The sequence below is a fragment of the Rhinopithecus roxellana genome, chromosome 11, assembly GCF_007565055.1.
Source record: "Rhinopithecus roxellana isolate Shanxi Qingling chromosome 11, ASM756505v1, whole genome shotgun sequence".
Taxonomy (NCBI): domain Eukaryota; kingdom Metazoa; phylum Chordata; class Mammalia; order Primates; family Cercopithecidae; genus Rhinopithecus; species Rhinopithecus roxellana.
The window spans coordinates 111741457-111760785 of record NC_044559.1 but is presented as its reverse complement, the minus strand read 5'-3'; the positions used below and the strand labels follow the sequence as shown (position 1 = coordinate 111760785).

At 34.2% G+C, this 19329-nt stretch overlaps 1 protein-coding gene across 1 annotated transcript in view; it reads right to left on the bottom strand.

Annotated features, from left to right (window-relative positions):
- Positions 1-19329, bottom strand: part of DNAJC1 (DnaJ heat shock protein family (Hsp40) member C1) — a 240652-nt gene that overhangs the window by 142457 nt on the left and 78866 nt on the right. Inside the window, exons 4-6 of the mRNA XM_010367572.2 lie at positions 13530-13695; positions 12553-12650; positions 11502-11595 (exon numbers count right to left, since the gene is read on the bottom strand). Coding sequence (XP_010365874.2) covers positions 11502-11595; positions 12553-12650; positions 13530-13695 — 358 coding nt within the window. The remainder of the gene's footprint in view (positions 1-11501; positions 11596-12552; positions 12651-13529; positions 13696-19329) is intronic.

The following is a 19329-nucleotide window of genomic DNA, read 5'->3' as shown; positions in this document are numbered from 1 at the left end:
CCAACACAAAGGATGAGTTTTGTGCTTCATACTTCACCAAAATTCCCCTGCCAAATCCTGTATCTTTTTGCTTATGTGAACTTATTAATTGTATCCTTCTCACTTCATTTTGCTGCGTAATAGCAACCTCTTCCTAGTAGTCCTGCCAAATTTGAACATTTCTCTGTTAATGTTTCTTCTTCCTGTTATGGTACATAATCCCACTAAAACTTCCTCTTTGACATACACATTTAATACAAATCTACACTTATCTAAGGACTGCAATCCACCCAATCATCCTAACCTACTCTACTTAATCTGAGAGTTTCAATACATTCCATAGTTTCATTCACTGCTTTTATCTTCCTTTTGCTCTATTTCTAAGCATTTATTCAAACACTCCTCATGTTTTCTCTTTTTTTCATATTGTACCTATGCTTTGAAATCAAATTACAATATACCCACTCCAGGAAACATTATTTCCTTAATTCTATCAACTCAAGCAATTCTACTTTACTGTACAACTTTACATTGTTTCAACCATCCTTGTGTACAGTTTGGGGTATCGCACTTTAAGATACACTGGCAAACAGACTTTAAAAGGAAAGTGATTAAACAGGGAGGCAGCTTGAAACTGTTTTTATAAGGGATTAGAGATAAGAAGATTGAGGATAACTTCCTAACTACCATAGAATATCTCAAGGTTTATCATAGGAAAGAATGGTATAAACTACTATATATGATTCCAGAGATGAAAGTTTTGATTTTGGATAAATACAAGGAAGAAGCTGAGCATGATGGCTCACACCTGCAATCCTAGCACTTTGGGAAGCTGAAGTGGGCAGATCACTTTAGGGTAGGAGTTCAAGACTAGCCTGACCAACATGGTGAAGCCCCATTTGTACTAAAAATACAAAAAAGTAGCCAGGTGTGGTGGCAGGCACCTATAACCCCAGCTACTCAGGAGGCTAAGGCAAGAGAATAGCTTGAACCTGGGAGGCAGAGGTTGCAGTGAGCCAAGATCACACCACTGCACTCCAGTCTGGGTCACAGAGCGAGACTCTCTCTCCAAAAAAAAAAAAAAAAAAAAAAAAACTCTCTCTCTCTATAGATATATATATATAAGCATTTCTTAATAATTAAAGTTACCTGAAAATGAAATACACTGATTTTGGAGGTAGTATTCAAGAAGAAACCAGGTGGCTATTCTTTAAGGTATGTTCTAAGGTACGGCTATTCTTTAAGGTATGCTTTTGAATTCAAGTATTCAAAAGAGGATGAATAGGAAAAATTGTTTTCAACCTTTTTTCCCTCCCATTTTCCACAGGGCGGTGAATTCAAGTGAATAAAATTATAATAAAATTGCTCAATGGGAAAAATAAGCACAAAATTACTTGGGTCCAGAGTAAACTCTAGTTTACCTACACAGAAAGTTAGATTTCCTGGGGATATAAACTTCTAATCCATCCTTATAGCTCCAGTATACTGCCTGGCACTTACAGAAGCTTAATAAACATTTAATGAATAATCAAATGCTTACTTTAATTGATTAGGGCTCTGAACTGCCTGCCCCATAATACTGTATTAAAATTATGTAGTTTACATTTTTCCAAACAGAAAGAACTCCTATTCTCAAGGAGTTTATAATCCTTATGAATGGAACCATAAGCAAAAGTTTTTATTCTAGAAGCAACTGTATTAGTATTTAAATTTCTTTTTTTTTTTTTCTCCCCGAGACAGAGTCTCGCTGTGTCGCCCAGGCTGGAGCGCAGTGACATGATCTCGGCTCACTGCAATTTCCATCTCCCAGGTTTAAGCAATTCTCCCTGCCTCAGCCTCTTGAGTAGCTGGGATAACAGGCGCCTGCCACCACACCCAGCTAATTTTTGTATTTTTTAGTAGAGACGGGGTTTTGCTATGTTGGCCAGGCTGGTCTTGAACTCCTGACCTCAGGTGATCCACCCACTTCAGCCTCCCAAAGTGCTGGGATTACAGGCGTGAGCCACCGCCCTTGGCCAGTACTTAAAATTTCCTGAAGAGTTCAAAACATCAAACAGGGGACAGGTTTTACATTTAAACAATGGCTAACTTAAAGAATGTATGAGTGTTCTTTGTATGTAATTATAGAGCACAGGCTCCTGCACAAGAAGACATTAAACAGGGATATTTATGCTTATTTATTGACCCACTATTATACATGTTGTACATTATTAGGATATGTGGGGATTACATAAGACATAACAGTTTCCCTTAAGGAATATGTAAAAATAACTATAAATATTAATCAAAATATGGAATATATTTCCATGAGAACAGGAATTGTTGTCTTTCTCTCCCCACTCCCGCCCCAAGGGCCTAAAAGAATACCTGGCACGAAGTAAATAATGCAATCAATCAATAAAGTTTGTTGAAAGAATTACTGGCAAAGAAAGTGGTGCTCACTCAACATTCTGTTTCCCCACATTTCCTTGTTCTTTCAAGATTAGGTGGGGTCAGAGGACTAGTTCTGGATGGACTGTTGATGGAAATACCATGTGTCATTTCCAAACCAACTCACAGAAAAGCTCATGCAAATCCTCCAGTCATAATGAGCAAGGAGGCCACATGCTCCAGATGGATAGAGCTAGAAGATGGTGAAGACATCATTGCTCTGAGCTCCTGAGCAGAATGCCCACTTTCCTATCAACCAGTGACAGACATGAGGTATATGCCAGAAACAGACTAAGGTCTATCAGTCTACTGTGATTAATACAAATAGTAAATGCTACACAGTTAGTATGGAGAACATACAATGAGAATTTTTCAGTTGGCCTGATGAAGGCAAGGCTTTGTAATGATGATAATTTAGTTTAAGCCCTGAAGATACAGTATTTCCAAGATTAGTAAGCTGTGAGATGGAGAATATCCTTACATTAAACCTTTTTTTTTTTTTTTTTTAGCTTTTGAGATGGAGTCTTGCTCTGTCACCCAGGCTGGAGCGGAGAGGCAATATCTCGGCTCACTGCAACCTCCACCTTCTGGGTTCAAGTGATTCTCCTGCCTCAGCTTCCCAAGTAGCTGGGACTACAGGCACCTGCCACTACACCCGACTACTATTTATATTTTTAGTAGAGACGGGGTTTCACAATGCTGTCCAGGCTGATCTCAAACTCTTGATATCTGGTGATTGGCCCGCCTTGGCCTCCCAAAGTGCTGGTGTGAGCCACTGTGCTCAGCCATCCTTTAACATTCTTGACATAGTTCATTAAGTGATAAGAGAATATGCTAAGCTGGCACTGTTTGTAATGTTTTGGTTTACTTTTACCTCTCCATATAAATGTCAACATATTAAGCAATCCAAAGAAAAACTTAAGAAACAAGGGCATTAAACTAAGAGAAAACGAAACACTGCATGTTCTCACTCATACGTGGGAGCTGAACAATGAGAATACATGGACACAAGAAGGGGAATAACACACACCGGGGCCTGTGGTGGAGCAGGAAGAGGGAGAGCTTCAGGATAAATAGCTAACAGGGCATATGGGACTTAATACCTAGGTGATGGGTATTAAGCAAACCACCATGGCACATGTGTCCTTACGTAAACAAACCTGTAAATTCTGCACATGTACCCCGGAACAGAAAGGAAGGGGAAGGGGAAGGGGAAGGGGAAGGGGAAGGGGAAGGGGACGGGGAAGGGGAAGGGAAAGGGAAAGGAAAAGGAAAGGAAAAAGGAAAGGAAAGGAAAGGAAAAGGGAGAGAAAGAGAAAGTGAGAGATAAAGAGACAAAGAAAGAGAGAGAGAAAGGGGGGAAGACAGAAAGAGAGAGAGGGAGGAAGAAAGAGAGAAAAAGAGAGAGAAAGGAGGGCAGGCAGGAAGGTACGAAGGCGGGCAGGTGAGCAGGCATTGATTTACAATGGTAGGAGCAGGGAAATACCACCTGTCCTGATGGGAATAAGGAATGTGGAAGTTATGAGGAAGGATACCTAGAAACAATATAGAGGATGCTCTATTTCTTTTTCATTGTTTGATAGCCCAAATCTTTTGTTTGAAGCTTAGAAATAACCTTCAATATAGGAAAACACCATAAGTACATTTCTGAAAATCTGCCCACAAAATCAAATGCTCTATATTGTTTTGTTCTCCCACCGACTTATACTATCATCGCAGAATTACATATAATATGCAATAAAATTACAATGAAAAATATAGAAAAACTTTAAAATTTTATATTTTGATGAGTCAAAATTTCTGTACAGAATTATAATAAGACTAAATCCACAAAAAGTAATAAAAATAAAACAGAAAACCAGAAGCTACTGTCTTCCTCTGATCTGAGACAGTAATATTCAAGGAGATGCAAAGCCTAAAAACTATTTTTTCCATTTGTTCCAAGAGATAGAAGAGACTGTAGAAGCCATTTATTCAGCCCTAACTCAATGTAAGAATCCTTCTACAAGTTATGTCATACAGACGTTTCCAACTTGACTTAACGATGGTTTAACAGAACAATTTTTCCATTTTATGATGGTGAGATAGTGACATACATTCATTAGAAACCATACTTCCAGGGCCCATACAATCATTCTGTTTGTATTTTCTTTCAGTACAGTATTCAGTAAATCACATGGGATACTCAGCACTTTTTAAAAATAAAATAGGTTTTGTTTTAAATTATTTTACACAACTGTAGGCTAAATGTAAGTGTTCTGAGCGTGTTTAAGGTAGACTAGGCTAAGCTATGAGGTTCAGGAGGTTGGGTTTTTTAATGTATTTGCAACTTACGGTATTTTCTCCTTATGATGGGCTTATCAGGATGCAACCGGTAAGTTGAGGAAAATTTGTAATTATAATCAGCCTGAACATTCTGACAGGGAGTTTAAGATTAGACAGCTTATACTAAAAAGTTCTAGTTATCTACCTGGGGAGAAATTTATTCTTTTTTAGTTTTTATATTTCTTACATATTTTTTTCTTATATTTTAGTATTTATTTTCATCTGTTTTAAGTTTCATTTCTACCATTAACTAGTTGTGTCACTTTGGGGAAACTGTTTCACCAATCTGAGTCTTAAGTATTTTCATCTATAAAATATAGAATTGATGAGACTATATGTTGCTAACATCCTACCTAACATTTTGCGGCTTTTTATCTTTTCTACATCTAGCAATAATCTACAAAACTCTATAGTCTGTCTTTGGATCTCTGAGTACTTGTGTAAGATGCAAGGATTTACTTTCAGAGGGTGGAAGTAAGGAATCTCTGTCTTATGTTGTAAGGTCGTTCCAGTTTTCCTGTATCCCTTTGTCCTGCAGCAGTAGAGTTTCAGCTTATAAAAATTCAGATGAACTCCTCCATCTCTTTTCATTTGTTTATGTATTTCCTGTGTCAGGTTTGTGTGTGTGTGTGTCTGAAAAGTTTTAAAAAGTTTTAGAGTATTAAAAGGAAGCTGCCTCATCCCTTGGAAAATCTGTTTAACTCTAAGTAGAAGGGCAGGCGACTCAGCTTGAAACAAAAGCCTCATAGCCTTTTAGAAGCTTTTTTTCCTGCTAATTAGCTGTGAATGTTTTGTTTGTTTGGTTTCTGACAGAGTCCCAGCAAGCAGAAGCAAAGGGGCTAGAAAGGAAGGGCCCTAATTGTCAGGAAGGGTGACCTCCAGGCTTGTCAACAGTTGTAGTCTACATGGGAAAAGTAGCTTCTTGTGAGAGAGGATGCTTCCATTTACAGATAGTTTTATAAAGTATAGCACTCCTTTACTCTCAGGCAACTTTTTTTTTTTTTTTTTTTAGGTAAAAGCCAGAGCTATACAGAGAAGATTCCTCTATTTTCTCAGCCACTGCTCCTAGGCAACCTATACATCCTGATGGGGGTGGGGATATGCATGCTGGAAACTTCCTATGACAATTTTTACTTGAATGGTGTTCTTGTTAGATCTGCTTGGTAATGAGAAAAGATGGGACTGGGACTTAAAAAGGTGACAAATTTACAACTTTAGGCAATGCACAACCAAATGAGTTTTATATTTTATAAATTATGCTACCGAGAAATGTAATATATAGGTCAGAGAGAAACTTGAATGGTGAATTCCTAGAAAAATCAAACAAATTCTCAAGCAAATTAAGTTCTGACTGCTAAAGACCTGTTTGATCTTAGGAAATACAGGGAACTGTGTCTATGATTCAGACTGGTAATCACTTGGGATATGTGGCACTTCCTGATTTTATGAGAGAAACTGATGGTCTGAGCAATCTAAATTATTATGGGCAAAATATATAAGGTTCTGATACAATTGCGAAAATAAACTAAGTTATAACGGCTAAATTGAAACTATGCACAGAGCACTGATTATATGTCATCAACTACTCGCTATTTTCCAGGTTACACAACATATGATCAATTTAAAAATACCCAAGACGGGCATTTTGGAGGTTAGAAAAACTTCCTGGGGTTACAAGCTGAATACAACCAACAAAGAAGACTGGTTTTTGTCAGATTCCAAGAGAATGTGTACTTCCTTCAAACCCACTGTAAGAGCAGAAACAGATTGGTAAGATGTCAAAGTGTCACGGGAGCTATACTTTAAATGTTACAATTAAATTCTTGCCTCAAAGGATTTAAGCCCTCTGTTGATATAGTCCAAGTTCCTTGTTATATACTAATTCATACCCATGTCTTCTGGGGATCACTCTACTTGCTTTGTTAGCTATCTCAACATACTTCCTCAAGCTCCCCCTGCTTCCTTGTATGTAGTCATGCATTTTACTCCTCTCCAGTGTTCTCTCATCTCTCTAAACACACACACCAGCCTTCCATTCACTCATCAATTTACAAACACCGTATTCTTTTCCTTTAATTTCCTTTAATTTCTCAGTTGACTTTTACCTTTTCTGCCTATGTAGATTAGATGGGGCATACATTTGACTAAATATGGCAACATCCATATATCTTGTCCTTGAATACTGATCTACTTGGGAAATGTCTAATATTAATTTAATATTATCAAATATTTAACATCCACTAAGTATAATAGCTTTTCACTCTTTGACTTTGTTCTATCAATTCTTATAATTTTCCCAATATCCTTCTCAGAGCAAAGGAAAGCAACAAAGTCCAGTACTCTGGAGGTTATAAGGACCTTCTCAAAAAGCAAGGGGAACTATCAAAGAGATACTTTTACCTCTATCTTGCCTAATCACAGAACCACTTCATATATTTTCTGCTGGTTTCACAGTCCTTATGTACTTTATTTCTACCATTCCTAACAATGTACACATATCTTTCACGGATGTGTGTGTAATCAAAGAAATACTTTGCTGTCTTATCAATTAACTTTATTCTGTCTATTCTTTTTAGACTTGTCATATCAGACTTACCTGTTATAATATAAATTCCTAAATAGATATAGTCAGAATCTACAGACCTGAAATACAATCTGAGAACCTAGTAATGGGCTACATGATACCCTCTTTTAAAAAAGGCTCTTGTATAATGTTTTCCTCAGGAAATCATACTGTGTTAGCCTTAACACAGTATGATTTTATGGGAAGTACTGCATCTACAAAATTATCTTTGTATACCACCTAGTATACAAAGTGGGCACTTAACTGTTAAGTGTCTATTCATCTTTCAACACTCAGTTCAAGTGGTTCCTCTTTTTAGTTTTTCTTGGTCATCCCAAATAGAGACAACCTTACTTCTCTGAATATCTATAAAAGTCACTGATCATACTAAACATGTGAAGCATATATACTGTATTGTAGAATGGTTATTTAAACTCATGTGTTATAACTGCTACCTGACATTAAGGTCCTAGAGAAGGCATATTTATCTCTGTAGTCCCTAGTAGTGCCATGTTCTGATACACATTTAATATCTGTTTAATGAACTGGCTGAATCGTCTTTCTAAACATCTGACCAAAAGACGCCTTACACATCAAATGTAGAAATAATTATTTGCATTTGTAATTTTGTTTGGGAGGAAATAGAAAATAATTTAGGTATACTAAGCAGGCAATAGGAGTTTTCTTAAGGCTCTTAGATGCTAAGTAATAAAAGCAAACCTGGGAACACAAGTGAGCCAGAAATGCCACTTTTCCCAATCCTACCAAACGACCTTATGTATGTGAAGTGCAGCAAAGGAATGGGTATTTAGAGGATGAATGGGAAGGAAAGAAATTAGACTGAAGAACTGTTGCTATGACAAGATTTGGGTTCAGATTCTGTCAGTGTAAAGGTCACTTGCTGGAAGCCTCTGAATCTCCCACTTTTAGCTTGGACCCTGCTTCTTAACCAACAACTATATACAGACATCAAATATTTGCAGCTCAGTTTTAATTAACTTTTCATAAAATGCAAGGAATTTACACCAAAAGTAAAACTCTCTTAACTTACATGTGCTTAACTAATTTACTGTATACTTACAAGAGCTGCTTGTGTTAACTATTAAATCTCCTTGTTATTCTAATTACATGATTCAATTAATTACTATGTAAAAAAGGATGCGATATGAGTAAGGAGTAAGAACTGTTTCTCTGAAAAACCAAGTTGAATGCTTTGGCAAGCTCAAAATAAGAGTTGTTAAAAATGCTGTTTCAATGTCCCACCTAGGGTACCCCCAACCTCCCAAACAAAAGTCTAGCATGGAGGTGCGTGCCTGTAGTCCCAGCTACTTGGACAGCTGAGGTGGGGGGATCACTTGAGCCTGTGAGTATGACGCCAGCTGAGCAACATAGCAAGCTCCTGTCTCTAGAAAATAAAAATTAAATTAAATTAAAATGATGTTAACTAGATGTAAGAAAGCCAATTATGAAAGACTTGGAGGAAATCATATATATCTACAAAGATTATATAATTACATTGTTTCAAAAGACTAGTTTGACTCTTCTTTAAAGAAAGCAAGATTATCGGCATAGTTTATGCCAGGAAGAGTACAAGAAACTTCAATCAGTGGACTCTTATTTAAAAAGAAAACAATGGCCGGGCACAGCGGTTCACGCCTGTAATCCCAGCACTTTGGGAGGCCGAGGCGGGCGGATCATGTGGTCAGGAGATCGAGACCATCCTGGCTAACATGGTGAAACCCCATCTCTACTAAAAAGACAAAAAATTAGCCGGGCATGGTGGCGGGCACCCGTAGTCTAAACTTCTCGGGAGGCTGAGGCAGGAGAATTGCTTGAACCTGGGAGGCAGAGGTTGCAGTGAGTTGAGATCGCACCACCGCACTCCAGCCTGGGTGACAGAGTGAGACTCTGTCTCAAAAAATAAAATAAAATAAAAATAAAAAACAATGGTTCTATATCACAAAAGTGGTGCATAAAGTACACATTTTAAAACTTTAAGGTTGCACCTATCATTTTTTATTCTTAGAGTCTTAAGAGGGCTCTTTTTTGATCACTGTTCCAATTACCAATCCAGATAACTTCAGGTGAAAAAGACTCATACTAAATTTCATAAATATCTTATTTAAGAAGATCTCAGATTAATACGTAGGTCATAGCATACTACAAAACAAAAAGCTGACAAAAATCTAATCCTGAGAGCAACTGATTAGTATTGTTTTGCTAATGTATTTCATAAGCAATATTTATCAATCTAAAGTACATTCACTATTATAATATGTATTTGAAAGAGTCTACTGCATGACATTATTTTGTTAGTGACCACTAGAAACACTAATCTAAGGTCCCCAAAGCAGAATAAAAATATCAAATATTTGCTTTAAAAAGGAAAATCATCTTACTTTTCTTCTTGAAATCTATTTATCAAGAAGAAATAATTAAAATAAAATTTAAAAATTAGATGTAAAAGGTCTTGAAACCCTAATGCCTCGCATCTCAAAACTGAAAGGCAGCAGGTACCATCAAGTAAGTAAAAACTTTAAAATTTAAACTGATCAGTTAAAAAAAGCAGAGTTTCTAAAGAAACTAAAAAGTTTCTGTAAAATTCCTCATTTTTGTATATTTTCTACAAATTTATGATGAGGCAAAACAATCAATCTGTTACATGAATTAACAGCTATCACAGGCAAGTATTTTAAAGTAAATTATAAATCTAAGCCATAATAATATGTTGGTTCTAGTATGGTAAATTACCCTACATGCTAAACAAGAAATACGTTAATTTTACCAAATAAACTTTATCTCAAATTAGATTAAAATTACAAAGAAGTTTTTAATATTGACATCTTACGTAATATTCCATTTATACTGCCTCATGAATATACTTTTAAACTCATCTATATTCTGGTTTGCCTGTTGCACAGATTCCAAAGTTTGCAAAAAATTATCAGACTTAAAAAAATAAGAAAATCTGCCCTAAAATTATTTTTCCGTCTCATTTTCTCGTAAACATACCAGTGTGATAAAGACTTTTCCTCTCTCATTAAGTCTTACAGACAGCATACAAGCATTGCAGAGTATTTTTTCAAGCAAACAATATAACACGCTAAACAACTTAAAAACAAGCCTTTCAAATTACCAAAATACTGTACTTTTTCTCTATTAACTGTAAACAAAATATAAGATTCTATAAGCAATAACTATTAAGATGAACTTATGGAAAAACTGGTAATTTCTCAAAGGATAGAAAGAAGCACACTAGTATTTTGGTTCATTTCTCCTTTAAATATAAAATTTTCATTATGAGAAAAATAAAGGAAAATGCAGAAGTTGTAGTCATCAGCTTCCTTAAACAATCAGGAAAAATAGCTCTAATATATAACTACAAAGTGGGCAGAACTGAATAGAATATTATCTGGTCCACTAGATTATAAACACTTATTTTCTAAAATAAAACATTTCTCTCCAAAAATTACAATCTCAACTCAGAATCTGTACACCAAAAAGTGTTTTATTTACTGTCAAATATTTACGTGTTGGGGATTTTCTAAAATGATGCAATAACCAAAATTAACAAAGCAGTAATTTAATAAAATATGCTTTGATATACTAAATTCAAAAAAAAAAGAAACTGACATAAATATGATATATATCCACATTTTATTATTTAATCAAGACTAAATAGAAACAGAAACTGATTACCTATAAAAGACAAAATGTCCTCACTCTTCTTAAATTTGCAAATAAAATGGAATGCAATATATATTTTGGCATAATTATACAGATGTTCATGTAAAGGTTGGTTTTTCTTTTCTTTTTTTTAACACTCTGTACTTAAATGCTATTAAAATAATGGGTGGCAAGCTACTTGAATGCTGTTCCTTTTTACTGGTTATGCTTTTAATGATAACAGTGGATTAAATTTTTATTGCTTTTATCTCTGTACTAAAGATAGTATTTTTCTCTTTTTCTAGTATCTTGGGACTCTAAGGTGATCTAAAACCATTGTAAAAGATAATTACAGAAACAGATATCTAAATAATCTTAGAATTGTCTAAATTAGGTTTAACTTACAAAAATCCTACTCAATCAACATTATACAGCATCCACTGCATATCGGCATTCAGAAAGCCAACATGGGCATAAATTATTTCGTGAATGATTAAAAATAAAGGATCTAATGTTATATAAAAGAGGTACATTTTACCTGGATTAGGTGAGGTAATGCTTTTAGTGTAAGGCAAAACCAAATCCCCAGTTTGCATGGAAGCAAATCATGCCACTGTGGTTTCATCAGCAATCTAAAGGGAGGGAGAAAAAAGAACAACACACAACAAATGAGGAATATACAGAGAAAGTTGGGAGACAAAATATTTTTATAAAGATCATGAATTCTTTTTTGAATGACTACTTCAACAAAAAAAAATGAAGAAACTATTCACTGAAATATTTATAACTGACTTACGCTATCATGAAATATAGTAGTCACAACAAATGCAATATATATAGCATGTAAGAGAAACCAGGCTAAGATTTTGGGGAAGGAGGTTCCTAATCAAGTTACAAAGATAAACAAAAGCCCTCTTTCTAACCTGGGCTTTTCATCACTTTGTACAATGAATTCTTAAGCCTTATGATTACTTCAGCTATAAAAAAACTAACCATCATCAGAGTGTTCCCAAGTGCTGACAACCAGATATGAAGACTGTAGCATAAACAAACCAATACATAAAAATTAATGTCATTTGCAGTTCACTGAAGCATTACTCACTGATGTCATCAGAATAGAAGACAGGCAGAATAGTCTCTGATCTCCATCCCTCATTGATCCCAGTTCATGCCCTGCTGTGTGAACTATTTAAACCCTTTATTCCTTTCTATGAATCAATAGAAGAAATGGTGGTATCTTTCTGAGTGTACTGCATATCACCGCTTCTCTACATACGGTCACTCCTGAGCTAAGTGATAAGTCCATCTAATAGTACTTTGTTTCTAAAGTTCAGTATAAAAATTTCAAACTAGAAGAATTTGAGGGATTATTTAAATATATATTAACATTTCATACGGGGGAAAAAAACCTGAAGAAATTTTGCTTAAGATTAGAATTTGTCTCATAAACAATGGCACCTTATTAGTCTTTTATAAGACTACCACAGATATAAATGAGAACACATGTAAATATACATATGAAGTTGAATCATATTAAAGATATATTTTAAAACAGCTTCAAATTATGAAGTATTTTTATATACTCTCACCTTTCATTTTTTTCTGAAGCACTAAGTTTTGATACATCCACACTCTTGCTGCCAGTCTTTTTTTTCTTTTCTCTCTTTTTTCTACTTAGCAGTTCATCCTTAATGTGGAAAGAATTATGGTTACAGGTTATCATTAACATGTACACTTCAAATGTTATCTAGGCTCTTCTGTGAAGGGTAAACATTATAGAGGAACATTTATGCAAATGTATGTAGGGTCCAACATGATTAAGTAAAATCATCAATCTTTCACAATAACTGTTGCCATGGTATCCAGGCCTTAAACACACGTGAAGTTCAGCACTGTCAGTCATGTGCATCTCCATAGCAATCAAAGTTTTCTAAGAAGAGAAAGCATTCAACTCACTTTTTCTCATTCATCCAACTTTAATAATGTCACTTCAAAAGGAATGAGTAAACAGATGCTAATTCATGAATACTGATAAATATGTTTGATTATCTTGGACATATAAATAAAAACCCACAAAAGAATAAACTATAGAGTAGCATATTAAACCAAGAAAAGTATAATAATTTTTTAACCAGTTGATCTTTGAAGTTAGAATATTATATTCATTTCCAATTTTATTTATTTACTTAAAACATTTTAAAAGTAAACATTCATTATATAAAGGCCTATGACACAAAAAAATCTAAAGTCAGTCTTACATAAAAAAAATTTCTATTTGGAAGGTGATAATTAAAACATGGTTCTATCTTCTAATTCCCAGCTAGGTATGTGGGCTTTCACAAAGTTTTATAACAAACTTAAGTGCCACATTTTTTAAAAAGAAGAATATTTTCTTATTTCATGTGTTCTTCTTGACTTAGAAATATGTCAAACATTGAGTATAAAACTATTAGAATAAGAAGTATACACAGAGAAATAGAAATTTTCATCAGTTGAAAAATAAATGTCTGAAATTCCATATAAAATTAAGGAGGCTAAGTTCATTTGATTTATTACTAATACTTACCAGTTGTTTTTCCAGGTAGATTGACCAAACTACAGCATAATGACCCACTGTGAGAATAATGAATAAGAGTAATGCCAGCTCAGCATTGCTCATTTTTCTCACCCGCCTGTAGTAGAATACAGGCTGTCGCCAATCTGGAAGTCCATTGATCAGAATATCATCGTACCTACAGTACAAATATAACAGTTTTTCATGGGGAGTTTAAAATAAAAACAAAAAAATTATTTGTGCCTATACTACAAAGAGGAAAAAGAAAATAATTTATCCAAAATAGATAATGTTTATGTACATTCCCAGCATTATAATATCTAGTAAATTCAAAGCACTGTAGATAGCTGTAGTCACTGACACTCTTCAAAAAAGTGCCCAATAATATACTGTGGATACTAGATCTCATATTTTTGCAGCACCCAAAGATGTGACTCCTGGAGTGACATCTAAACTAAAGGAGCTACATGTAGTCTACCTGTCTACTAGTCTACAGTAAAGACTCTACCGTTGAAGTCAGCAACAAAAAGAAGGATCTCAACAGGAGAAAGATCAAGATAAGAGCTGTTTGTTACCGTGAATTACATATTAATTGAATCAAATTCTGAATAAATTTTCTAGTCAGTGCTTTTATTTCTACCCCTATACTATGGTGGCTCAATGTTGAAATATTTATACACACGATTTTATCAAAGCTTTTAAATGAGGTAAAAGCCTATAAAATTGAGTACCTTTTAATTTTGTATTGCTATATTCCTTTAGAAAATAAAAGACTCCCAAATTAGAAAGAGATGTGGAAACAACCAGTGTTTATGTTGGATTTCTCAACTGTTTATTTGTAAACATTTAAGTGGCGATTTCCTCATTTTTGGCTTTTGCTGGAAGAGAACAACATTAACAAGTAAAAGCTTTCCTAGTCCTTTAAAAAGCTGATGCATTTCAAATCAGCTTTATTGGTACTATCAGGATAAAAAAGTTACTTTAAAATAAATTTTCAACTGAATTTAAATTTACTTGTCAGACAACTATTGAACAAATATCTTTGAGGTTAAAAATAAGGAGTAGCATTTATGATTGTAAAACTCAAAATGGTCACACACACTGTGTTCAACACACACAACCTGTTAATCTTAATTGAACACAACTCATTAAATATTCTAATCACACTATTTCCAGAATTAAATCTTCACTGAAAGGCCTAATTTGGTGCAACACATTGACCAAAATATTTTAATTAAAAATATTCTGAGTTAGTTGCAGGCCTAATTACAGGAATAGAAATAGGGCCTATATTGTCAGGCAGGTCAGTAGAACTCAGTAGTAGGTTTTTCTCAAGTAAATTGACCGATCTAGGAATAATAGCGCAGCTGCTAAACTGCCAGTCTTGACATGTAAATCAATTTAAATGCAACAACTGCAGTAGCTACTTTGATAGTTATTAAATTGATACCTTGGAGATATGCTAAAAAAATAAAGCAGAGGATTTATTACAGGCAACTTCTTTTTTCAGCAGAAAAACATCAGATATAAATGCAAAATATATTTTATTAGCAAATCTAGAAAACCTTTGTGATCAACTTAGGTTATTAATAACAGTATCAACAAATTGGAATAACCAATGTTGAAAGGAAAGGACATTAATTAGTACTAAACTCTTAAAAAGCAAATTGTGTAACATACAAGAGTCTACAAATTAATGTATGGTTTGGCAGTAGCTAGATCAGAAATATCTGGTGTTATTCTTTTTCAATATTTATCGAAATGCTTGAATATTAACATCAATATATAATAATATGACTTCATAAGAAACTATCATTCATGTTATCAAAAATTTATGTTTAAATCAATCTTATAAAAACCGGCTCATTTTAAATGAGAAATGTATAGGTAAAAAGGTTTCAAGTGCTCTAACATAAGGTTACAACATTCAAATGAAGTCCAATCAATCTTAAGTCCTGAATCTATTCTCAATCCATATTCTACTTCAGATTTCTTGAGGGGGAAAAAAGGTGAATATAAAAATCATTATTTTCAGCAAACCTCTCCCATGAAATAATTTCAGGAAAAAAAGTATAGTTATTGATAAAGAACATCTAAGAAAATGGAGACAATTCCTTAATAGCACTCTTACGTATTAAATTTGCTTTGGATATAACTAAACTATAGCAGAAGAGAAAACAGCTGAACTCATAGCTAAGAATCTCTTATCAAATATTTTATCACCATCGTAACTGAAAGTGCTATGTGTCTGTTAATAGCTACTATTTTCTACCCTACGTATAAATTGTATTTAGTGCACACATTCAAGATAGCAAAACCTCATGCACTGAACACATTAAACAGAACTAGATATTTACTAGGCTATGTCTGTCACTCTAAATAACAGTCTCTAAGGATTAAGCTTCGAATCAATGCTCTATTGATTTTACTATCAATGAACATTATGGCTCACACGACTGGCCATTTTAAGGAAAGATAGCTTCCATTATAGTTCACTTTTTAGAATATATGCTGTTAAAAGATAAATCACTGCTTTCCTGATGAAACATTGAAAATACATTTCTTAAAGTACACACAGACACTATTTTCATAAGTTATTTAAGAAGAAATACTGTGTTGACACATAAAATTTAAAACATCACTTTATTAGGCTTTTCTGTATTTAAACATATAACACTGTTAAAATGCTCTGTATTTGGGATTCACACAAACTGTTCTCAACATTTGTTAAAGTCAGATTAAGAATGTACAAATGTATGTGTTGTAAGATATAAAGAAATAGATCTCTATGATAAAAAATATCACTAATGCTAAAATCACAGGGAATTATAACGGAATTTTCTTGGAAATGAAAACATTAATCAGTTCCACACATCCAACATATGGCCTAATGTGTGTTTATTTCACTTGATTTTCTTACAATATACATCATGAACATAAAATAATGGTTACATACTCATTAGTGAGTTTCATACTATAATCTGCAATTCATGAAACATATTTAGGCTAATACAAATAATGGAAAACAAATTTAAAATTTTTTTAAAGTTACCAGCAGAAAAATGCATGGAAATTTAAAATGTTACTATTTTTTGAAATATCAAATAGTAAGTACGTAACTAAAATTAAAAATCTGTATATTATGAAAATATTTAAATAATTCTAGCATGTGCCTAAATTATGAATTTTCTGTATTACAAAGCTGAAATTTTTAGTTTAAAACAATAATAACATAATTTCCATTTAGATAACATTTTGAAACTTTGAATAAAAACTACTTGTACAAACATTATAAACAGAAAACACGTCTAAATTAATTGTTCTCATTCTTCTTTGAAAAAACAATATATACGCCAAAAATTGTGGTACACTGCACTTTATTTAGGAAAGGTGCTAAAGTAAATTTCCTATTCTCAGACTAACGTTTATTTTGATTCGAACACACCTGTAATCAAATTTACAATAACTAGTTAATGAATTTATAAAAGTTTAACATATTCAGGCTGAATAACTATACTTTTAACTGCATTTGTAAATAAAACGTTATTTAGTAAACTAAAAACACATTCAACTTATATAAATATAGTAACATGAAACAGACAAAATATTTTAAAGTTTCACAACTTAGCAAAAGAAGACTGGTTAAAAATTCATAATATATTTTAAACAAAAGTAGCTATGTTAATATTACTAAAGCGCAATCTAGTATATAAATGTAATGGCTGGTACTCAGTACTTTACCTCAACTAACATTCAGGGCACTCATAAAAATTTGTTGGAACATAGCTGGGCTACTGTTTCCCAAAGTAAGTTAGCTAAAGAGTTTAGAGAAGGCTGCTAAGCTAGGCTTTCTTACAATAACCACGAAAACCTGTTATAGGCATGCTTTAATAATGACAGTGATTGGGTCTGAGAAATGCATAATTAGGCAAACCGTTAGGCAAGTTCCTCGTTGTGTGAACATCATGGTGTACTTACATTAACCTATGTGGTACAGCTTCTACACATGTAGGCTACATGGTAGCCTATTGCTTCTAGGTTACAAACCTGTATAGCATGTTGCTGTACTGAATACTGTAGGCAAATATAACACAGTGATAAGTATTTGTATATCTAAACTCAGAAAAGGTATAGTAAAAATACCATATTATAATCTTATGGGACAAGCATTGGGTTTTTTTGTTGCTGTGGTTGTTGTTTTAGAGATGGGGTCTCACTCTTTCGCCCAGGGTGGAGTACAATGGCACGATCATGGCTCGCTGCAGCCTTGCAATCCTCCCATCTCAGCCTCCCAAGTAGCTCAAGCAATCCTCCCATCTCAGCTACCCAAGTAGTTGGGACTACAGGCACACCACACCCTGCTAATTTTTTTATTCTTTGTAGAGATAGGGTCTAGCTTTGTTGCCAGGGCTGGTCTCAAACTCCTGGGCTCAAGCCAAACTCCCACCTCAGCCTCCCAAAGTGTTGGGATAACAGGTGTGAGCCATTGCGCTCGTCTAGCATTGTATATGTGGTCCCTCATTGAGTGAAATGTCATTATGCAGTACATGAGTGTGTTTTCATGCTATAGTCTATGTTCTTGGGGGAGAAAAAGGCTTAAACGTTTATTCACAAGTGCACTCCTAGGAATCTAACCAAGAGAAACGAAAACATATGTCCATCTGAAGTTTATGTGAATGTTCCCAGAAGCCTTGCTCATCATAGCCCCAAACTGGAAACAACTCACATGTCCATCAACTGGTGAACAGATAAACATAAGTGGTATATCCATACGATGGAATACTGTTCAGCAATAGAAAAGAATGAACTACTGGTATATGCTACAATATGGATGAATCTCAAAAACCTTATGTTAATAGAAGCCACATACAAAAAACTACATATTGCATGATTCCATTTATATGAAATGTCCAGAAAGGACAAATTTATAAATACACTAAATAGATCAGTAATTGCCTGGAGCTGGAGATCAGGGTGAAGAATTACCGCAAACGGGCTAAAGCTTTTTTGAAATGATGTAAATGTTCTAAAACTGGACTGTGGTGATGGTTTGCACAAGCCTGTAAATTTACTAAAAAGCATTTAACTGTACACTTAAAACAGGTGACTTTTATTGTATGCAAATTATACCCAAATAAGGACATTAAAAAAATCAAACAAAGCTGACATTTTCTTTTTCCTCTTTTTTTGTTTTGAGACAGGATCTTGCTCTGTGGCCCAGGCTGAGCGCAGTGGTGCAATTAGAGCTCTCTGCAACTTCTGCCTCTGGGGTTCAAGCAATCCTCCCACCTCAGCCTCCTGAATAGCTGGGACTACAGGCATGTGCCACCATGCCAGGCTAACTTTTGTATTTTTTGCAGAACGAGGTTTCGTCATGTTGCCTAGGCTGGTTTCGAACTCCTGAGTTCAAGGGATCTGCCCTTCTTAGCCTCCCAAAGTGCTAAGATTACAGATGTGAGCCACTGTACCCAGTCAGCCTTTCCTTTCTTTTCTATAAAAAGTTATTTGGTTTGTTAATTTATCAATTTCACTGCTATTCCCTTTTCCAGCAAAATTCAAATAATGCATCTGATTTCAGAGAAAACACAATTATATAAAAGGAAAATAAATAGGAAACATGTCTGACAATTTCCCAAATTACCAATTCCTGGAAGGTTACACATTTGAAAGTATTACTTAATGAATATTTATAGTAAATAATTGTGATACCAAAAAGCACTTTTTATATCAATATGTAGATAATCTTCTTTTGAAGAAAATGCTGACTGTGCTCTTCTTTTTTTCCCTAAAGGAATTATAAACATTAAGTAAT